Source organism: Leopardus geoffroyi, chromosome A1 (assembly GCF_018350155.1).
Source record: "Leopardus geoffroyi isolate Oge1 chromosome A1, O.geoffroyi_Oge1_pat1.0, whole genome shotgun sequence".
NCBI lineage: Eukaryota > Metazoa > Chordata > Mammalia > Carnivora > Felidae > Leopardus > Leopardus geoffroyi.
In genome coordinates, this window is record NC_059326.1 from 97,361,861 (window position 1) to 97,378,990 (window position 17,130).

General features: G+C 38.9%; 1 protein-coding gene across 7 annotated transcripts in view; it reads left to right on the forward strand.

Moving 5' to 3' along the window:
- Nucleotides 1-884: 884 nt before the first annotated feature.
- Nucleotides 885-17,130, forward strand: part of DMXL1 (Dmx like 1) — a 135,511-nt gene continuing 119,265 nt past the window's right edge. For 4 of the 7 annotated variants that reach the window (XM_045486558.1, XM_045486574.1, XM_045486580.1 and 1 more), the window contains exon 1: nucleotides 933-1,538. In XM_045486558.1, the coding sequence (XP_045342514.1) occupies nucleotides 1,452-1,538 (87 nt within the window). In that variant the 5' untranslated portion in view covers nucleotides 933-1,451. Of the gene's footprint in view, nucleotides 1,539-17,130 lie in introns of all 7 variants that reach the window. The other 3 variants (XM_045486552.1, XM_045486566.1, XM_045486595.1) reach the window with 2 other exon arrangements.

Below are 17,130 nucleotides of genomic sequence, written 5' to 3' on the forward strand. Positions count from 1 at the left end.
TTTTTTTTTTTTTCACCCCAGCAAAAGGATATAAAAATCAGTTTAGCAGTTTTTAAGAAAGTACTCCTTTTAGGTGGAGAGTTCCTATCTACATTCACTCGTTTAACATTTACTCAACACCTACAGTGGAGCTGGCCCTGAGCCCCACACTCGGAATACAGAGGCGAACCACACAGTCTGTACTCAAGAGGCTTAAATATACGGAAGGAGACATTTAAACAGACCGTTATCGATAATAACACAAAACTTGTGTCAAAATACACTGAGAATATCTAGCGGTTGTAACTGTGACACTAATCATTTTGGAATCCTTGGGTTTTTCCCAAACAAACGCTCAACGCAGGGCTGCTGCAATATTATTATCAGCACCAGTTCAAAACGTAGGTTAAGGAAAACTTAGCTGAAAACACTCCATTTGAACATTTGTCGAGTATTTAAGTCTTTCAAATTAACCCCGTTTGGTGCGCTGGAAACGCGCGTAAAGCAGGAGAAACCACACGCCGGGATAACAGATGCTGAACGGGTCACATTTACTTGGAAGTCGACAAGCGCCGCCTTAGCGGAGCAGTGCCTGTTGGGACTTGTAGTTTCTACCAGGACAGAGGACACTGCAGCTCCACTTATAATGCACTTCTCCCTTTCAAGCTTTCTGGCCCGACAGATTAAGCCGTAACCCAAAGCATTTTTTGACAACTCTCACCTCATTCTGGGCTCACTGGGTTTCTGCTAGGCTCCTTACTTTGGATCAGCTCAGACAGACAGACTCACTTACCAGACTCAACGAGATTGGCCTGTCCTCAGTGGTGGGCGGGGCCCTACGTAGACTGGAGCTCGGGATTGGCCAGCATCTGACTAGACGAGGCGTTTTCGTAGCCACTTGCTGATCTGTAAACTGGTGAAAAAAGTGCGTCCTTTACCGCAGTATCCCTCTTCATCGCGGGAAGCCTCGCGATATTTCGGCTGAAGGGACTTAGCGACGCGTAGTGAGCGGCAAAGGCCAGTGGGGGTGACGGGCACCGGAGCCGGGAAGGGACAGGTCAGGCGGTGAAGGCGAGCGCGTGCTGCCTGCGCCACTGGGGTCCGTCAGGGCCAGCCACCCCGAGCCCAGAGGAAGTGTGTGGACGCCGCGGCCCTGCTGGCCTGTGAGTCGGCCCGGGATTTCGGCCCTTGAGTCGACCCCAGCTTCACCTGGGCCTCCCGCTGGCTGTGACAGGTGCGCGGACGAGCGCGGCGCTGCGCCCTCTCGGCGGCCCGCCCCCTCCGGGCCTTGCCCGCCAGGGCTCGGGATGAACTGCGGGCCCCGGCTGAGCGGCTCCGGCTCCTGGCGCCTGTCGCTGCCTCCGTCGCCGCCCAAGAGCGGCCGCCGCCCCTAAGGGAAGGAGGGAGGGAAGCGGCCGCCGACCCTGGGCATGAGCCGGACGCGGCGTCCGTTGCTGGAATAAGACGCAGACATGAACCTGCACCAGGTGCTGACCGGGGCTGTGAACCCTGGCGACCACTGCTTCTCCGTGGGCAGCGTCGGCGACCAGCGCTTCACGGTGAGTGAGGGAGGCTCCCGCGTCGCCCGTGCCCGGTCCGCGCCCCTGAGTCAGCCGGGAGCGGCCCAGAATCGCGGGGCCGAGGCCAAGAACGCCTGGTCCCCTCCGCACTGGGGTCCCCGGGTCCGCGCCCCTGGGACCGGGCGGACCTGGCTTTTGAGAGCGAAGGAGGTAGAAACATGTCGGTCATCTAGGTACTGGCTCGGAAGTTAGAATGTTTTGTAGGATTTTTAAAGTTTCTAGGCTGACGTCCTTAAGACTGGGATGGTTTCCCACAGTCGTTTATCCAGAAATCGTTGTTGTGATGTGTATGAAGGCTTTTCGTTACCCTGCTCTATCGGCTTAAATTGTCAAATTTAGAAATAGTTGGGATTGGTTTTATTTCTTAGTTAAGGTCAAGTATCTTTGTAGTTGTTGTGTGTGTTTTTTTTTTCTTTTTTAAGTGGGTGTCTTAAAACAATTACTGATTGTTTGCTATCAACATCTAGCGCTGAGTAATACAGTGAAAGCGGTGTTTTCATTTACTTCTCTTCAAATTCACCCATAAATAACTTTGGAAAGAAAAAAATATTTTTTGTAAACAATTCGCTCCTGCCATCCTTTGAATTCCTTGTGTAGCAGTTTAGAAATCCTGGGAAAGTGTTATTTATTTTAGATTGCTCACATCAATTACTTAAAGTTACGTTACAGTTTTTCAATAAAACTCTTCTGTACCTGAAAGTGACTCCTTTTTCATTTGTCTTCCTCAGATGTTGGAAGGAAGAGGGCCCCAAACTTCAGGCTACTTAGCAGTATAGTGGCATTTTCTGCTTTAACTATAGTTTTTATAATAATTTCAAACTGTAAGTCAGGATTGGATATATAAACTTATTTATAATGCTGAGGATATTTGCTACAACTTGTGTTGCTCTCTCTTAGTTGTGATGAAAAGTAAAACTTATTTTTATATTAACAGTGACACAAAGTAAAAAAAAGCTTCGCAGATCCCCCAGATTTTCTTCTCCTATGAATTGTTTTGTGGTCTTTGTCAGTCAGAATAAATATTAGATTAAATAATAGTCATGATTTGACATGGTACAGGTGTTCCATCCCTAAATTGTGCTTTTAGATCTGCGGCAACTAAGTATTTTGCTCTTGGACAGTTTGTACCTCCACTCTGGAGATACTAGTACACACCTTAGCTTGCATTTGACAGTAGCAGCTTTTGGAGATTCTAATTCTAAATGGTAATCTAGCCTGAATATTTAGGAGGAGATTGAATTCTGAGGGTCTCACTGAACTGAAAGTTGTAGACTTTCTGTAGCTGGACACTGCTCTCTGCTCTTGCTATTTAGATGGAGGAAATAAACAGTCCCCTAAGGAGGTTTTCCTAGTGGAAGATTACAGGATGGTAACATCTCCTAAAGTTACATGAGTGCTTTATCCAATGTAAATTCTAGCAACTTTCTCTAAGAAGGCTTTCAGAATCTGTAAGCCATAGTGTGAACTTCAAAGCACATGCAATAGACTGACCTATTATACACCTAGAATATCCTTTTAAGTGTATATAAAACCTTGGTGGATGCCTCCATGTTATTTTATTTTTATTATTACTATTTTCTAATGTTTATTTTTAAGAGATGGAGAGACAGAGTCTGAGTGGGGAAGGGGCAGAGAGAGAGAGAGGGAGACACAGAATCTGAAGCAGGCTCCAGACTCTGAGCTGTCAGCACAGAGCCCGACTTGGGGCTCAAACCCACCAGCCGTGAGATCAGGAACGGAGCCGAAGTCGGACGCTTAACCGACTGAGCCACCCAGGCACCCCACCTCCATGTTATTTTAAAGAAGAGGTGAGGTAATGTGCCAGAGACTATATATGGTTATTCTATACCATCATGTAGCTTGTTGCTCAGTTCTGCGACCTTATTTTAATATCTATTTCCGGGGTGCCTGGGTGGCTCAGTTGGTTGGGTGTCTGAGTTCAGCTCAAGTCATGATGTCAGTGTTCCAGGATTTGAGCCACAAGTGGGGGTCTGCCCTGACAGCAAGGAGCCTGCTTCAGATTCTGTCTCCCTCTCTCTCTCTCTGCGTCTCCCCTGTTCATGCTCATATGATCTCTCAAAAATAAATAAACATTAAAAAGTTGGGGGCACCTGGGTGGCTCAGTTGGTTAAGCATCCAACTCTTGATCTCAGCCCAGGTCATGATCTCACATTTGTGAGTTCGAACCCTGCATCAGGCTCTATGCTGTTAGCATGCAGCCTGTTTGGAATTCTCTTTCCCCTCTCTGTCTCTACCCTACTCATGCTTGCTTGTGCACGCACTCTCTCTCTCCCTCTCAAAATAAATAAGTAAACTTAAATTTTTTTTTAATTAAAAAAAATTAAAAATCTTTAAAATCTATTTCCATAAACTAGACTTTAATCATCTCCTACCAAGCATACTGCTGCTTTCTCCCAGATCTAAGGAAGGATTCTAGTGAATTCGATAAAAATAAATTTTTGTCTGTTTAGTATAAAGAGATCCCGATTCTCTGTAATTTGGATGGTAGTTTAAGGATTAACAGTCATCTTCCTTTGTACCCAATCCATCCCTGACTCTTCAACATTAAGTTGGTAGTTGTGTTATAAACCAAGTTTCGCGCCTTCAGTTTCCTTGACACCCTATACATCTTAAATTTATGTCTCTTCAAGTTGTTTTTTTTTTTTAATTTTTTTCTTAATGTTTTTATTTACTTTTGAGACAGAGAGAGACAGGGCATGAGCAGGGAAGGGGCAGAGAGAGAGGGAAACACAGAATCGGAAGCAGGCTCCAGGCTCCGAGCCATCAGCACAGAGCCCGATGCGGGGCTCAAACTCACAGACTGTGAGATCATGACCTGAGCTGAAGGCGGACGCTCAACCGACTGAGCCACCCAGGCGCCCCTCTTCAAGTTGTTTTTTACGTTAAAAAGCAAAATCTATTTATTGTTTACTCCTTGAATTCTGTTTTTAACATTTTCCGATTTGTACTTGATAGGAAGGTAACAGACCTTAATGGTAGATGGTATATATAGACTAAAAAAATCTCTAAATTTCAGTATTGCTAGAGGGAGGGACATGAGATCTTCCTGTTGCAGCCCCCCTTGAAGAATGGTTTTATTCCTCCTGGTACTTTATGCCTTTTGTGAAGACATCCTGTGTTTGTAATTCCTCCCTTTGCATGTTTGCAGATAACTAACTGTTCTTGTTTTGAAAGATTACAAGAAATGAAATCCTGTTTTCCAAATCAAGTCTGACAGGTTTCAAATTGAGATGAAATTGAATGCCTGCTCTCATGAATTCTAGATTTTAAAATATGCCCTTAGTGATACAATTTGTCTAAGTATTAGATACACTTTTACTACTTAAACTGGCATCTAATATTTTGACTTCCCTCTTAGTATGAGAACTTCTAGAAGGCAGTGACCACGTCTGTCTTGCTGTCAAAGCACTTTATTTGTACTTTCATTATATCATTAACCAGTATTGCTTTGTGTGTGTCTCCCATGGTTTCCTTATGGCCATCTAGAACAGTGATTAAAGTAGTGGTGACTCCTATTAGTAGAGTCATTACTTGGATTTGATTTCCAGCCTAGTTCCTTACAGCTCTTTGTATATCCATGAGCAAGTTCTTTTATACTCTCTAAATTCCTTTTTTTCTCATCTGTAAAATAGAGCTAAAGTGTTACCTATTCATAGTGTACTATGTTCGGTGTTTATGTAAAACCCTCAAAAATGACAGTTATTATAAAATTCAAGTCATGCTTATTCTAATGCTTGGCACATAAATACTGGTTGAATTGACGAATAAGACATACAGAAGACATTGGGATATAATTAAAATTTGCTGTATTTTAAAATAGCTTTAATAATTTATATTTGAGTTCAAATAAAATATTTCTATTAAAGTTCCTTTAGGGACATTTTGGTGGCTCAGTCGTTAAGGGTTCAACTCTTGATTTGGGCTCAGGTCATGATCTCACTGTGGTGAGGTTTACTTTGGGCTCTGTGCTGACCGTGCTTAGCCTGCTTGGGATCCTCCCTCTCTTAATGCCCCTCCCTGACTTGTGCACAGGCTTTCTCTCTCAAAATAAATGAATAAACTTAAAAAAGTTTCTTGAAATTTTTCTCAGTTATTTGTTACGTGTTTTACCCTCAATATCAGGTGAACAACGAGGAAAAATTTCCTGTACACTAAGCAAAAATTCTTTATTTTTTCTTTATTTAACTGAATTCTTCCCTTACTCTTTTTTTCCTTGTTAATTTCCTACTGCTTTTAGAGTGAAAATATGTGAGCAACCTTGTCCTGATCAGTTGAAAACTTTTGTGTTTAGAATAAAAACTATTTTGTTTATAAAGGACAAATGATAAGTTAAAAAGAGTCACAGTTAATTGGAATCTAGATTTTCTAGTATTTCTGTGAATACTGATGACATATATGCTTTAATATACAATAGATTGTTTTTTTCTTTTCATAGCTTATATATAGTTAGTGTTGAAACTGTGTTTCAAGTGAAATGGAAAGGGAGGTAATTTATAAGGGACAGATTGTGTTAATATTTAGGACTTCCTGTCTCTAGTTTGAAATTTAAACATCTTTGCTTTAGAAGAGAAAGCAAACATGTTAGAGCTCCAGGCTCTCTTTTGTGTTAGACAACTCAGTGTTCACAGCTAAGGGGACCCAGATTAGAAGTCAAAAGACTGACTGCAGCTCTCTGGGTGTTGGTAGAGAAATGGAGGCTGAATTAGCATTCTCCTGCCAACACTTTCTGTCATAGTAAGCATCCTTTAGCTTTTTGTTTTGTTCTTCTAGGGAAATCTTTATAGGTGGGAGGATAGAAAGGGGTTTTTTGTTTGTTTTTGGAAGGGGCTTGTGGGTCTTTGTAAGTGGAGAGAATACAAGAGAGGAAAATTTGATACTATTCATATCTGGAAAAAGATTTTTGTGGTTCTCATATGCCATCATGTGGAACTAAATTGGACTTCTTTTTAAAAACTGGCCCTCTTTAAATATTATATTTTAAATAGTATTAATGCCGTTAAGATATTGAAGCAGTACTAATTTTTAACATACGGTTAAAAATGAGGAAATTGTTAGTTACAACATACCAAACTCAAGTCATTTAACCAGGAAATATACCAGAAAGAAATTCCTTGGAATATATACCTGGTATGGTTGGTTAAAATGAATCAGTGAAAACAAAAAATCAAATTGTTTTCCAAATTCAGATACTGGCTGTTACAGTCTTGGATAATTTTCGAATTTAGAATATTTGAGAAGGTTCTCTGCCAAAATTTAAAGTTAAAAATGATGATTCTATGCTTGATGGCACATATATGAACTCAGTTCTTCCTGTGCATCTTGCTTAGTCTCAAAGTTAGTAAACCTATTATTTACGTATTATCGAAAAGAATTTTCATTTGTTAATTTAATTATCATTGGATAGTAATAGATTTTTCTGATTACAGATCTCTTGATAGAAGCAGCTCATGTATCAGTTGTAATATATGCATATTAATTTTGAAGACCAAATTGTATTACAGTTTAGTTGATAAATCAGTGCTGTTCTGATTGTTTTGATAACCTTACACAATATAGTCAGGGCACCTTCAAATGGGTTTTGAGAATAATTTATTTTAGCCAGATCTTTCAAACTACTTCTAAATTTTTGTTTAGGAATACTGTGTATTATATTACTCCTTTGGTTTTTATTTAAACCAGGTTGATTGATTATTTTAAGAATTTAGTGGTACGTACTTAGCCCACTTTAAACCTGCTTTCCCTGATTTTGGTGGGGGAGGGAGCCTGGTGTAATTCCATGCTTATTACCTCACCATGTTGTATATACTCTAGAGATTGAATTAATTTTTTTTTTCTTCAACGTTTATTTATTTTTGGGACAGAGAGAGACAGAGCATGAACGGGGGAGGGGCAGAGAGAGAGGGAGACACAGAATCGGAAACAGGCTCCAGGCTGTGAGCCATCAGCCCAGAGCCTGACGCGGGGCTCGAACTCCTGGACCGCGAGATCGTGACCTGGCTGAAGTCGGACGCTTAACCGACTGCGCCACCCAGGCGCCCCTAATTAATTTTATTTTTTAAATTTTTATTTAAATTCATTTGAATAGTCTTTTAGAACTATCCATAAGAAGATATGTCTATTCTAAGTGATTTTTGGATGATACCTTGTTTGGGTTACCTGTACATATTCATCTCTTTTTTCCCCCAGCTTTATTGAGATATAATTGACATACATCATCATGTAAGTTTAAGGTATACAGTGTGATGATTTGATACAAGTATATATCGTGAAATGTTTATCACAGTAAGGCTAGTTAATATGTCCCTTACATAATGACCATTTTGTTGTTGTTACAGTGAGAACATTAAAGCTTTATTCTCACAGCAACTTTCAAGGACATAATACTATATTGTTAACTCTAGTCACCATGCTGTACATTAGATCCCTGGAACTTATTTATCTAACAGTTGGAAGTTGGTACCCTTTGACCAGCATCTCCCATCTCCCTCAGCCCTCAGACCCTGGCAACCACCTTTCTCGTCTCTGTTTTCATTAGTATAATGTTTTTAGATTCCGTGTATGGAATACATGTATATCACATTTGTCTTTCTCTGTTTGATTTATTTCACTTAATTTTATGCTGTCAAGGTTGTCACAAATGTCAGGATTTTCTTTTATTTTAATGGCTGAACACTATTCCATTGTGTATATATATCATATACACATTTTCTTTAACCATTCATCCATGTTGGACACTTAGGTTGTTGCCATATCTTGGCTATTGTGAATAATGCTGCAGTAAATATGGGAGTGTAGGTATTTCATTGAGATAGTCATTTCATCATCTTTGGATATATACCCAGAAGTTACTTTGCTAAGTCACATGGTACTTCTATTTTTAACTTTTTTAGGGAACTTCATACTGTTTTCCATAGTATCTATATTAGTTTACATTCCGAACAAGAGTGCACAAGAATTTTCTTTGGTCTGCATCTTCACCAACACTTGGTGCCTCTTGTCTTTTTGATGATAGCCATTCTAATAGGTGTGAAGCACTATCTCATTGTGGTTTTGCTGTATATTTCCCTCATGATTAGTGATGAAAAACTTTTTTTCATGTACCTATTAGCCATTTCAATGTCTTTTTTTGAAAAATGTCTATTCAAGTTTTCTACCCAGTTTTTAATCAGACTGTTTTCTTACTGATTTATATGAGTTCTTTATATGTTTTGGATATTAACTCCTTATCAGAGATGGTTTGCAAAATTTTCTCCCATTCTGTAGGTTGCTTTTTCATTTTGTGAACGGTTTCTTTTGCTGTGCAGAAGCTTTTTAGTTTGATGTAGTCCCCCCCCATTTATTATTTCTTTTGCTGCTTGTGCTGTTGGTGTCATATCAAAAAAGTCATCACTAAGACCAATGTCAAGGAGTTTTTCCTCTATGTTTTCCTTTAGGAATTTTATGGTTTCAGGTCTTACATTCAAGTCTGTGATCCATTTTGAGTTGATTTTTGTGTCTAAGGGTCCAGTTTTATTCTTTTGCATGTGCATGTGCAGTTTCTCATTACCATTTTTTGAAAAGACTATCTCCATTATGCGTTCTTGGTGCCTTTGTTGAAGATTAGTTGGCTAATTAGTTGGCCTTTTGTCTATGTGCCTGTCTTTATGCCAGCATCATACTGTTTTGATTACTATAGCTTTGTAATATAGTCTGAAATCAGGAAGTGTGATGGCTCGGGCTTAGTTCTTGCTCAAGATTGCTTTGGCTATTTGGGGTATTTTGTGGCTTCATATGAATTTTGGGATTTTGTTTTTTCCTGTGAACAATGCCGTTGGTATTTTGATAGGGATTGCGCTGAATCTGTAGATTGCTTTGAGTACTATGGACATTTTAACAATAGTCTTCCATTCTAAGCACACAAAATATTTTTCCTTTTTTGTGTGTGTCATCTTCAGTTTCTTTAATCAGTGTTTTACAGTTTTCAGTGTATCTTTCACCTTTTTAAAATTTATTGTTAAGTATTTTACTCTTTTTGATGCTATTGTCAGTTTTCTTAATTTCCTTTTTAAATAGGTCATTGTTAATATATAGAAACACAACTGATTTTTTTGTGTATTGATTTTGTATCCTACAGCTTTGCTGAATTCATTTACTACTTCTAATGTTGTTGTTTTTTTCTTTTGGTAGTGCCTTTAGAGATTTCAATATATGATATCTTGTTAAGTGTAAACAGAGTCATTTTGATGTGTTTCTTCCTGATTTGGATGCTTTTTATTGTTTTTTTCACACCTAATTGCTCTGGCAAGGACTTTTAGTACTGTTTTTAATGTGAGTGGTGAGAGTAGGCATCCTTGTCTTTTTCCTAATCTTAGAGAATTATAAAAAAGCTTGCCTCAGCTTGTCACCATTGAATGTGGTGTTTGTATTGTAGGCTTGTCATGTATGGCCTTTATTGAACTGTCCTTGAATCCCACTTGATTATGGTATATAATCTTTTTAATGTGCTGTTAAAATTGGTCTGCAAGTATTTTGTTTAGGATTTTTACATTTGTGTTAATCAAGCATATTGGTGTGTAATTTTCCTGTAGTGCCCTTGTCTAGACTTTTTTTCCACCCTTAATGTTTGTTTATTTTGAGACAGAGTGAGTGTGTGCCTTTGAGCTGGGGAGGAACAGTGAGAGAGGGAGACATAGAATCCCAAGCAGGCGTTATGCTGTCAGTGCAAAGCCCATTGTGGGGCTTGATATCACAAACCATGAGATCATCACCTGATCCCAAACCAAGAGAGAGATGCTTAACTGACTGAGCCACCCAGGCTCCCCACCTTGTCTAGAGTTCTAACGGCAGAATGCTGGCCCTACACAATGAGTTTGTAAATGTTTAGTTTTTTGGAAGAGCTTGAGAAGGATTGGCATTAATTGTTTGTCAAGTGTTTGGTAGAATTCACTAGCGAAGCCATCTGATCCTGGGCTTTTAGTTGTTGGAAGGTTTTCATAACTGATTCAATTGGTGTATAATGTTTTCTCAGTTTTAATTTCTAAAAGAGAAAGTATTGATAGTGATAATGTACAAACTAAAGCCCTTGAGGAGAGAAAAGGGAGGATGGTTAACGTCAATATTTTCTTTTTTTTTTTTTTTAATGTTTATTTTTGAGAGAGACAGAGCTTGAGTGGGGAGGGGCAGAGAGAGAGGGAGACACAGAAACTGAAGCAGGCTCCAGGCTCTGAGCTGTCAGCACAGAGCTGGACACGGGGCTTGAACTCATGAACGATGACACCATGACCTGAGCCGAAGTTGGACGCTTAACCAGCTGAGCCACCCAGGTGCCCCTCAGTATTTTCTTAAGAGGTCAAAGAATTCCTGAGACCAGGGAGTTTGAGAACAATGGCTTTCTAGTATTCCATTATATGATTATACTACAGTTTATTTATATGTTCTGTTGTTGATGGATGCTTGAGTTGGTTCTACCCTCAGAGTGTTTATGAATGGCTTTGAATGTTCTTATTCATGTATTTTAGTGTAATATGGACACTTTCTATTGCGTATAAACTTAGGAGTAGAATTGCTGGATTATTGATTAGGCATGTGTTTAGTTTTCCAAAGTAGTTGTACCATTTTTTTTTATTTTTTAAAAATGTTTATTTATTTATTTTGAGCACCAGGGAAGGGCAAGAGAGAGGGAGAGAGAAAATCCCAAGCAGGGTCTGCACTGATAGCACAGGAGGTCATTCTCGACCCGTGAGATCATGACCTTAGCCGAAATCAAGAATTGGACTCTCGACCCACTGACTGAGTCATGAAAGCATCTTGAGTTGTACCATTTTAATTTATATTCCTATCAACAGTTATGGGAGTGCTGGTTGCTTCACAATCCAAATAAGACGTTTTTAATTATGGGAAGAAATTAGAGAAAAATTATTAAATTCATTGCCATTGTTTGTTTATAAGACATCGTGTGGCAGCCTAACACAGCAGGTAAGAGCATGTCCTTTCCCAGTAGTTGTAACTTGGTTTCAGTCTCAGTTGTGCCTCCTACTGGCTCTAACACTCAAGGCAATTACTCAGTCTGTCTAATCTTGAATTTGCTTATGAGTAAAATGGGGTGATTATAGTGAGTACTTCACAGTATTTGTTGTAGGGATTAAATCTGTTGACAGTGAAAACCACTTGAATTGGCCTTGCAGTATAGTGCCAAAGAGAAAAAAATAGGCCCAAAACACTATAGAAAGTGAAAAATAAAAGAAAGCACAAAAAAGTCACAGCATTTTTTGTTTTAAATTTTTGAAAATAATTAAGTTTTAGATGTTTTCATCACTACATGGAAAGTAACTATTTAGAAATAACTTCATACCTAGAAAAAGTAATGAAATAAAAATAATACAAGGAACACCCATACTCTCTTTACTTAGATTTGACTATTGGTAGTATTTGATTCCCATTTTCTTTATCATTTGTGCTCCTTGGATATGTGTATGCCTACATAATTTTTTGTCCTGAACCCTTTGAAGTAAGTTACATATGTCATAATTTTTTACAATCAAATACTTTAGTTTGATTTCATGGTAAGACGAGTATTCTGTTATATAATAATCTATTTCATAAATGTATATTGATAAACTTTTAGCTAATGTATTAGCTGTATTCCAGTTCTGTTAGTTGATATGACAGCGTTCTATACAGCATTTATCCTTTCTAGTACAAGATTCGGACCATGGGATTACATTTAATTACCATGTCTCTTTAGCATCATTTCTTTTTTTTTTAAATTCATTTTGACATTGACATTTGAAGAGGAGAGTACGTTCTTCCCACTTTTAAAAAACAAACCTTTACTCATTTTGCATTTTCTGATGTTTCTTCTTGATTATAGTGAGGTTATGCATTCTTGGCCAAAATTCTGCATAGATGATGTTGTGTTCTTCTCTAGGTGTACGTGATATCTATCATTAGTGATGTTAATTTTGATGACTCTTGAAGGTGTTGCCCAGTTTCTCCCCCATACAACAAATTTCTTTCTTTTTTTTTTTTTTTTTTTCCTTCCTCTTGCACCTAATAAGCAATGTGTAAGAGAGTTTTAAGACCATGCAAATATCCTAGGTTGAGTCCCTGTTTTCTCCTAGGTTGAATATCCGCTGATGATGATTCTTGCCTGGTCCTTTTTTTTTTTTTTTTTTTTTTTTTTTAAAGCACCTTCTTTCTGGTGTAAGAGCGTATTCTTTGCCCTCATTGTAGCTACCCTGCCCCAGTGATGTAATTAGCTATTTCTTCAAGGAGCCCTGGTTTCTTTTAGTAGAGAGTGCTATTAGAGACCAAGATCAAGGTGCTAGGTGATCTCATTGCTACTGGGATGTTTATGCTTCTTGTCCTTTTCAGTGGACAGTACCAGCACATGATACACATGTATATGCATATGGCATGCACATACATACACATGTACAAATATATTTACATATGTGCAGGCAAATATGTATATTTTGGAAAGCATAATTTTTATACCAATATTTCCAATTCCGGTACAACCTTACTTGACTCTCTTGCATCTTTCCTTATTTTATATCTTTGTTCTTCCTTATATCATGAGATCCTCGGCTAATTTGCTCATTTCTGTAATACATTTAAAATAGTTTCAGAATTGCATTTTCCATACCACTGCAGTTACAAAACAACCTACAAAAAGCATTCAAGATTTGTTCATACTTCTCCCCACCCTGCCTGTGAGATAATAGAAGATAACATATATATTGGTCTGTCTCCCTTGTTTCTGGCACAGAGCTCCTGAAACTCTTCTAAATTCCTAAGTGATAAAAACATTATGAGCATCACTTGTTCTAATATTTGTTTTTTTTTTAATTTAACAGTTTTTTAATATTTTTTTTAATGTTTATTTAATTTTGAGAGAGATTGTGTGTCCAGGTGCTGCGTGCTGCATGGGGTTGGGGAGTGAGGGGGAGGGGAGAGAGAGAATCCCAAGCAGGCTCCTCCATGTCAGCACAGAGCCTGACACAGGGCTTGATCTCATGAACCGTAAGATCATGATCTGAGCTGAAATCAAGAGTTGGATGCTTCAGAAACTGAGCCACCCAACATGCCCAGTTTTTTTTTAAGTAGTCTCTTTACCCAATATGGGGTTCAAACTTACAATTCCGAGATCAAGAGTCACATGCTCTATTGACTGAGCCAGGCAGGCGCCCCCTAATACTTACTTGGTTCTTTACCCTGGGACCTACCACAGCTCCTGAAACCCTTATAAATTCCTAAGTTATAAGGGAACCAGGAGCATCTTTTGTTGTAATGAGGCAACTCTAGGTAGGGTCCTGGATGGCTTCTGGGATGGTCAGCAGAAAGATTAAGCCAGATTTAGAAGCTTGTAATTTTCAGCCCCACCTTCCATTCTCCAGAGACTAGAGAGGGATTAGAAAGGGAGTTAATAATTGACATGCCTGTGCAAGGAAGCTTCTGTGAAATCCCAACAGTATGGCACTCGGGGAGCTTCCAGGTTGGTGAACATATCCATATACCAGGAGGGTGATGCTCCCCTAGCTCCATGGGGACAGAAGCTCCTGTACTTGGAACCTCCTCCCAGATCCTGCTCTGTACATTTCTTTATCTAAGTTGTTCTTCTGTATCCCTTATAATATCTTTTAATAAATTGGTAAATGTAAGTAAGTATTTCCCTAAGTTTTGTTTTAGCACATATCAAATCCAAGGGGAAGGAGGTCATGGGAACTTCTGATATGTAACCAAATTGGACAGAAGTTATGGGTAACCTGGGGACCCACCACTTGAGATTAGCTTGTGAAGTATGGGACAGTCTCAGTTAAGACTGAGCCCTTAACCTATGGGATCAGACACTATCCCCAGGTACGTAGTGTCAGAATTGAGTTAAATTGTCCGAGACCCAGTTTGTGTCACAGAATTATTTCTTATGGTTAAAAGACCCCACATCTGTTGTCAAAAGTGTTGAGAATGTGGTAGTTGTGTGTGAGTAAAGGAGAAACACAGGAGGTGGTCTAGTGTTTTCCTTTTCACTGTCCAAGACTGATAATACACAATCATACTCTGTGTTCATAAGTTACTTAGGTCCTTTGTGCCTTCTTTATTTGAAATGCAGTTAAATTCCTTTGTTTCACTACCTGTCCCCTACTCTGATTGATTTAAGTTTTGAGTATGTATTATGTTAACATGTTTTCAAAAGGCATTTTTTCCTGTATCTCTTCCACTTCATCCTCCCCACCTTTGTTGGTAATCAGCTTTATTACTGTCTAGTTTTATCCATCCTGTGTTTCTTACTGTAATAAGCAGATCCATGTGTGTTTTCTTATTTTCCTTGTTCCTTGTCCGAATAACACATCCTTTAGTACTTTGCTTTTCTCACTTAAAAATGTCCCCAAGAAATCACTGCATTTCAGTTCATAGATAGCTTCCTTATTATTTTTACAGCTGTATTATACTCCATTGTGGGTATGTGCAATATTTATTTAACTAGTCTCCTATGCACAGCAGACTTTTTAAGGAGAGACATTTACAGATTCTTGAAAATGATTGAGAAACAGAACATAATGCAAATAAGATTTGAGTCTTTAATGCATTCTATATTTAGTTATGCAGATAAACTGAAAAATAAGTTCTGTAGTCAAGAATACCAGAAAATCTTAATTATAAGCACCAAGCATAGTAGTCGACTAGTGAAGACTGCAGATGATTATAATCTTTTTTTTCTCATATAGTAGTTTATTGCCATGCATTAGTTATAACTCTAAGAGAAGAAAGTGGGGACTGAAAGAGAGATATTCCAGATAAGATCAGTCATTTTCAATTGATTTGAAGTTTACCAAAACTAGAGAGAGAAAGCTTTTGTATGTTCTACTGTCACTAAAGGAAAGTCAAATGACAGGCAATAATAGTGTAATACAGGAGCAGCAAAAGGACAAGGGTAATTCAGAACTGGGTTAATCTTTGAATGATCAAGGGTTAATTGTATTAAAAATTGGCATTTTCCTATCTAGAGTTCTAAGTGTTTATTTCTGGGATAACTATGCGTTTCTCAACTCTGCAGATGTTTAATACTTACATTAAACAGTAATTTTGTAACCAACTCAAAATGGATAAAGGATCTGAATGTGAGACAGGAAACCATCAAAACCCTAGAGGAGAAAGCAGGAAAAAAACCTCTGACCTCAGCTGCAGCAATTTCTTACTTGACACATCTCCAAAGGCAAGGGAATTAAAAGCAAAAATGAATGAACTATTGGGACCTCGTGAAGATAAAAAGCTTCTGCACTGCAAAGGAAACAATCAAAAAAACTAAAAGGCAACCAACGGAATGGGAAAAAATATTTGCAAATGATATATTGGACAAAGGGTTAGTATCCAAAATCTATAAAGAACTTACCAAACTCCACACCCGAAAAACAAATAATCCAGTGAAGAAATGAACAGAAGACATGAATAGACATTTCTCTAAAGAAGACATCCAGATGGCCAACAGGCACATGAAAACATGCTCCATGTCACTCCTCATCAGGGAAATACAAATCAAAACCACACAGACATCACCCCACGCCAGTCAGAGCGGCTAAAATGAACAAATCAGGAGACTATATAGATGCTGGCGAGCATGTGGAGAAATGGGAACCCTCTTGCACTGTTGGTGGGAATGCAGACTGGTGCAGCCCCTCTGGAAAACAGTGTGGAGGTTCCTCAAAAAATTAAAAATAGATCTTCCCTATGACCCAGCAATAGCACTGCTAGGGATTTACCCAAGGGATACAGGAGTGCTGATGCATAGGGGCACTTGTACCCCAATGTTGACAGCAGCACTTTCAACAATAGCCAAATTATGGAAAGAGCATAAATGTCCATCAACTGATGGGGGCGCCTGGGTGGCTTAGTCGGTTGAGCATCCGACTTCGACTCAGGTCATAATCTCGCGGTTTGTGAGTTTGAGCCCCACATCGGGCTCTGTGCTGACAGCTCAGAGCCTGGATCCTGCTTCGGATTCTGTGTGTGTCTCTCTCTGCCGCTACCCACTCACACTCTGTCTCTCTCTCCATCAAAAATAAATAAACATTAAAAAAAAAAATTACAAAAAAATGTTCGTCAACTGATGAATGGTTACAGAAATTGTGGTTTATATATACAATGGAGTACTACATGGCAATGAGAAAGAGTGAAATATGGCCCTTTGTAGCAACATGGATGGAACTGGAGAGTGTTATGCTAAGTGAAATAAGTCATACAGAGAAAGACAGATACCATATATTTTCACTCTTAATGTGGATCCTGAGAAACTTAACAGAAGACCATGGGGGAAGGGAAGGGGAAAAAAATAAAGGGAGGGAGCCAAAGCATAGGAGACTCTTAAAAACTGAGAATAAACTGAGGGTTGATGGGGGGTGGGTGGGAGGGGAAAGTGGGTGATGGGCATTGAGGAGGGCACCTGTTGGGATGAGCACTGGGTGTTGTATGGAAACCAATTTGACAATAAACTTCATATATTGAAGAAAGAAAGAAAGAAAGAAAGAAAGAAAGAAAGAAAGAAAGAAAGAAAGAAAGAAAGAAAGAAAAAGAA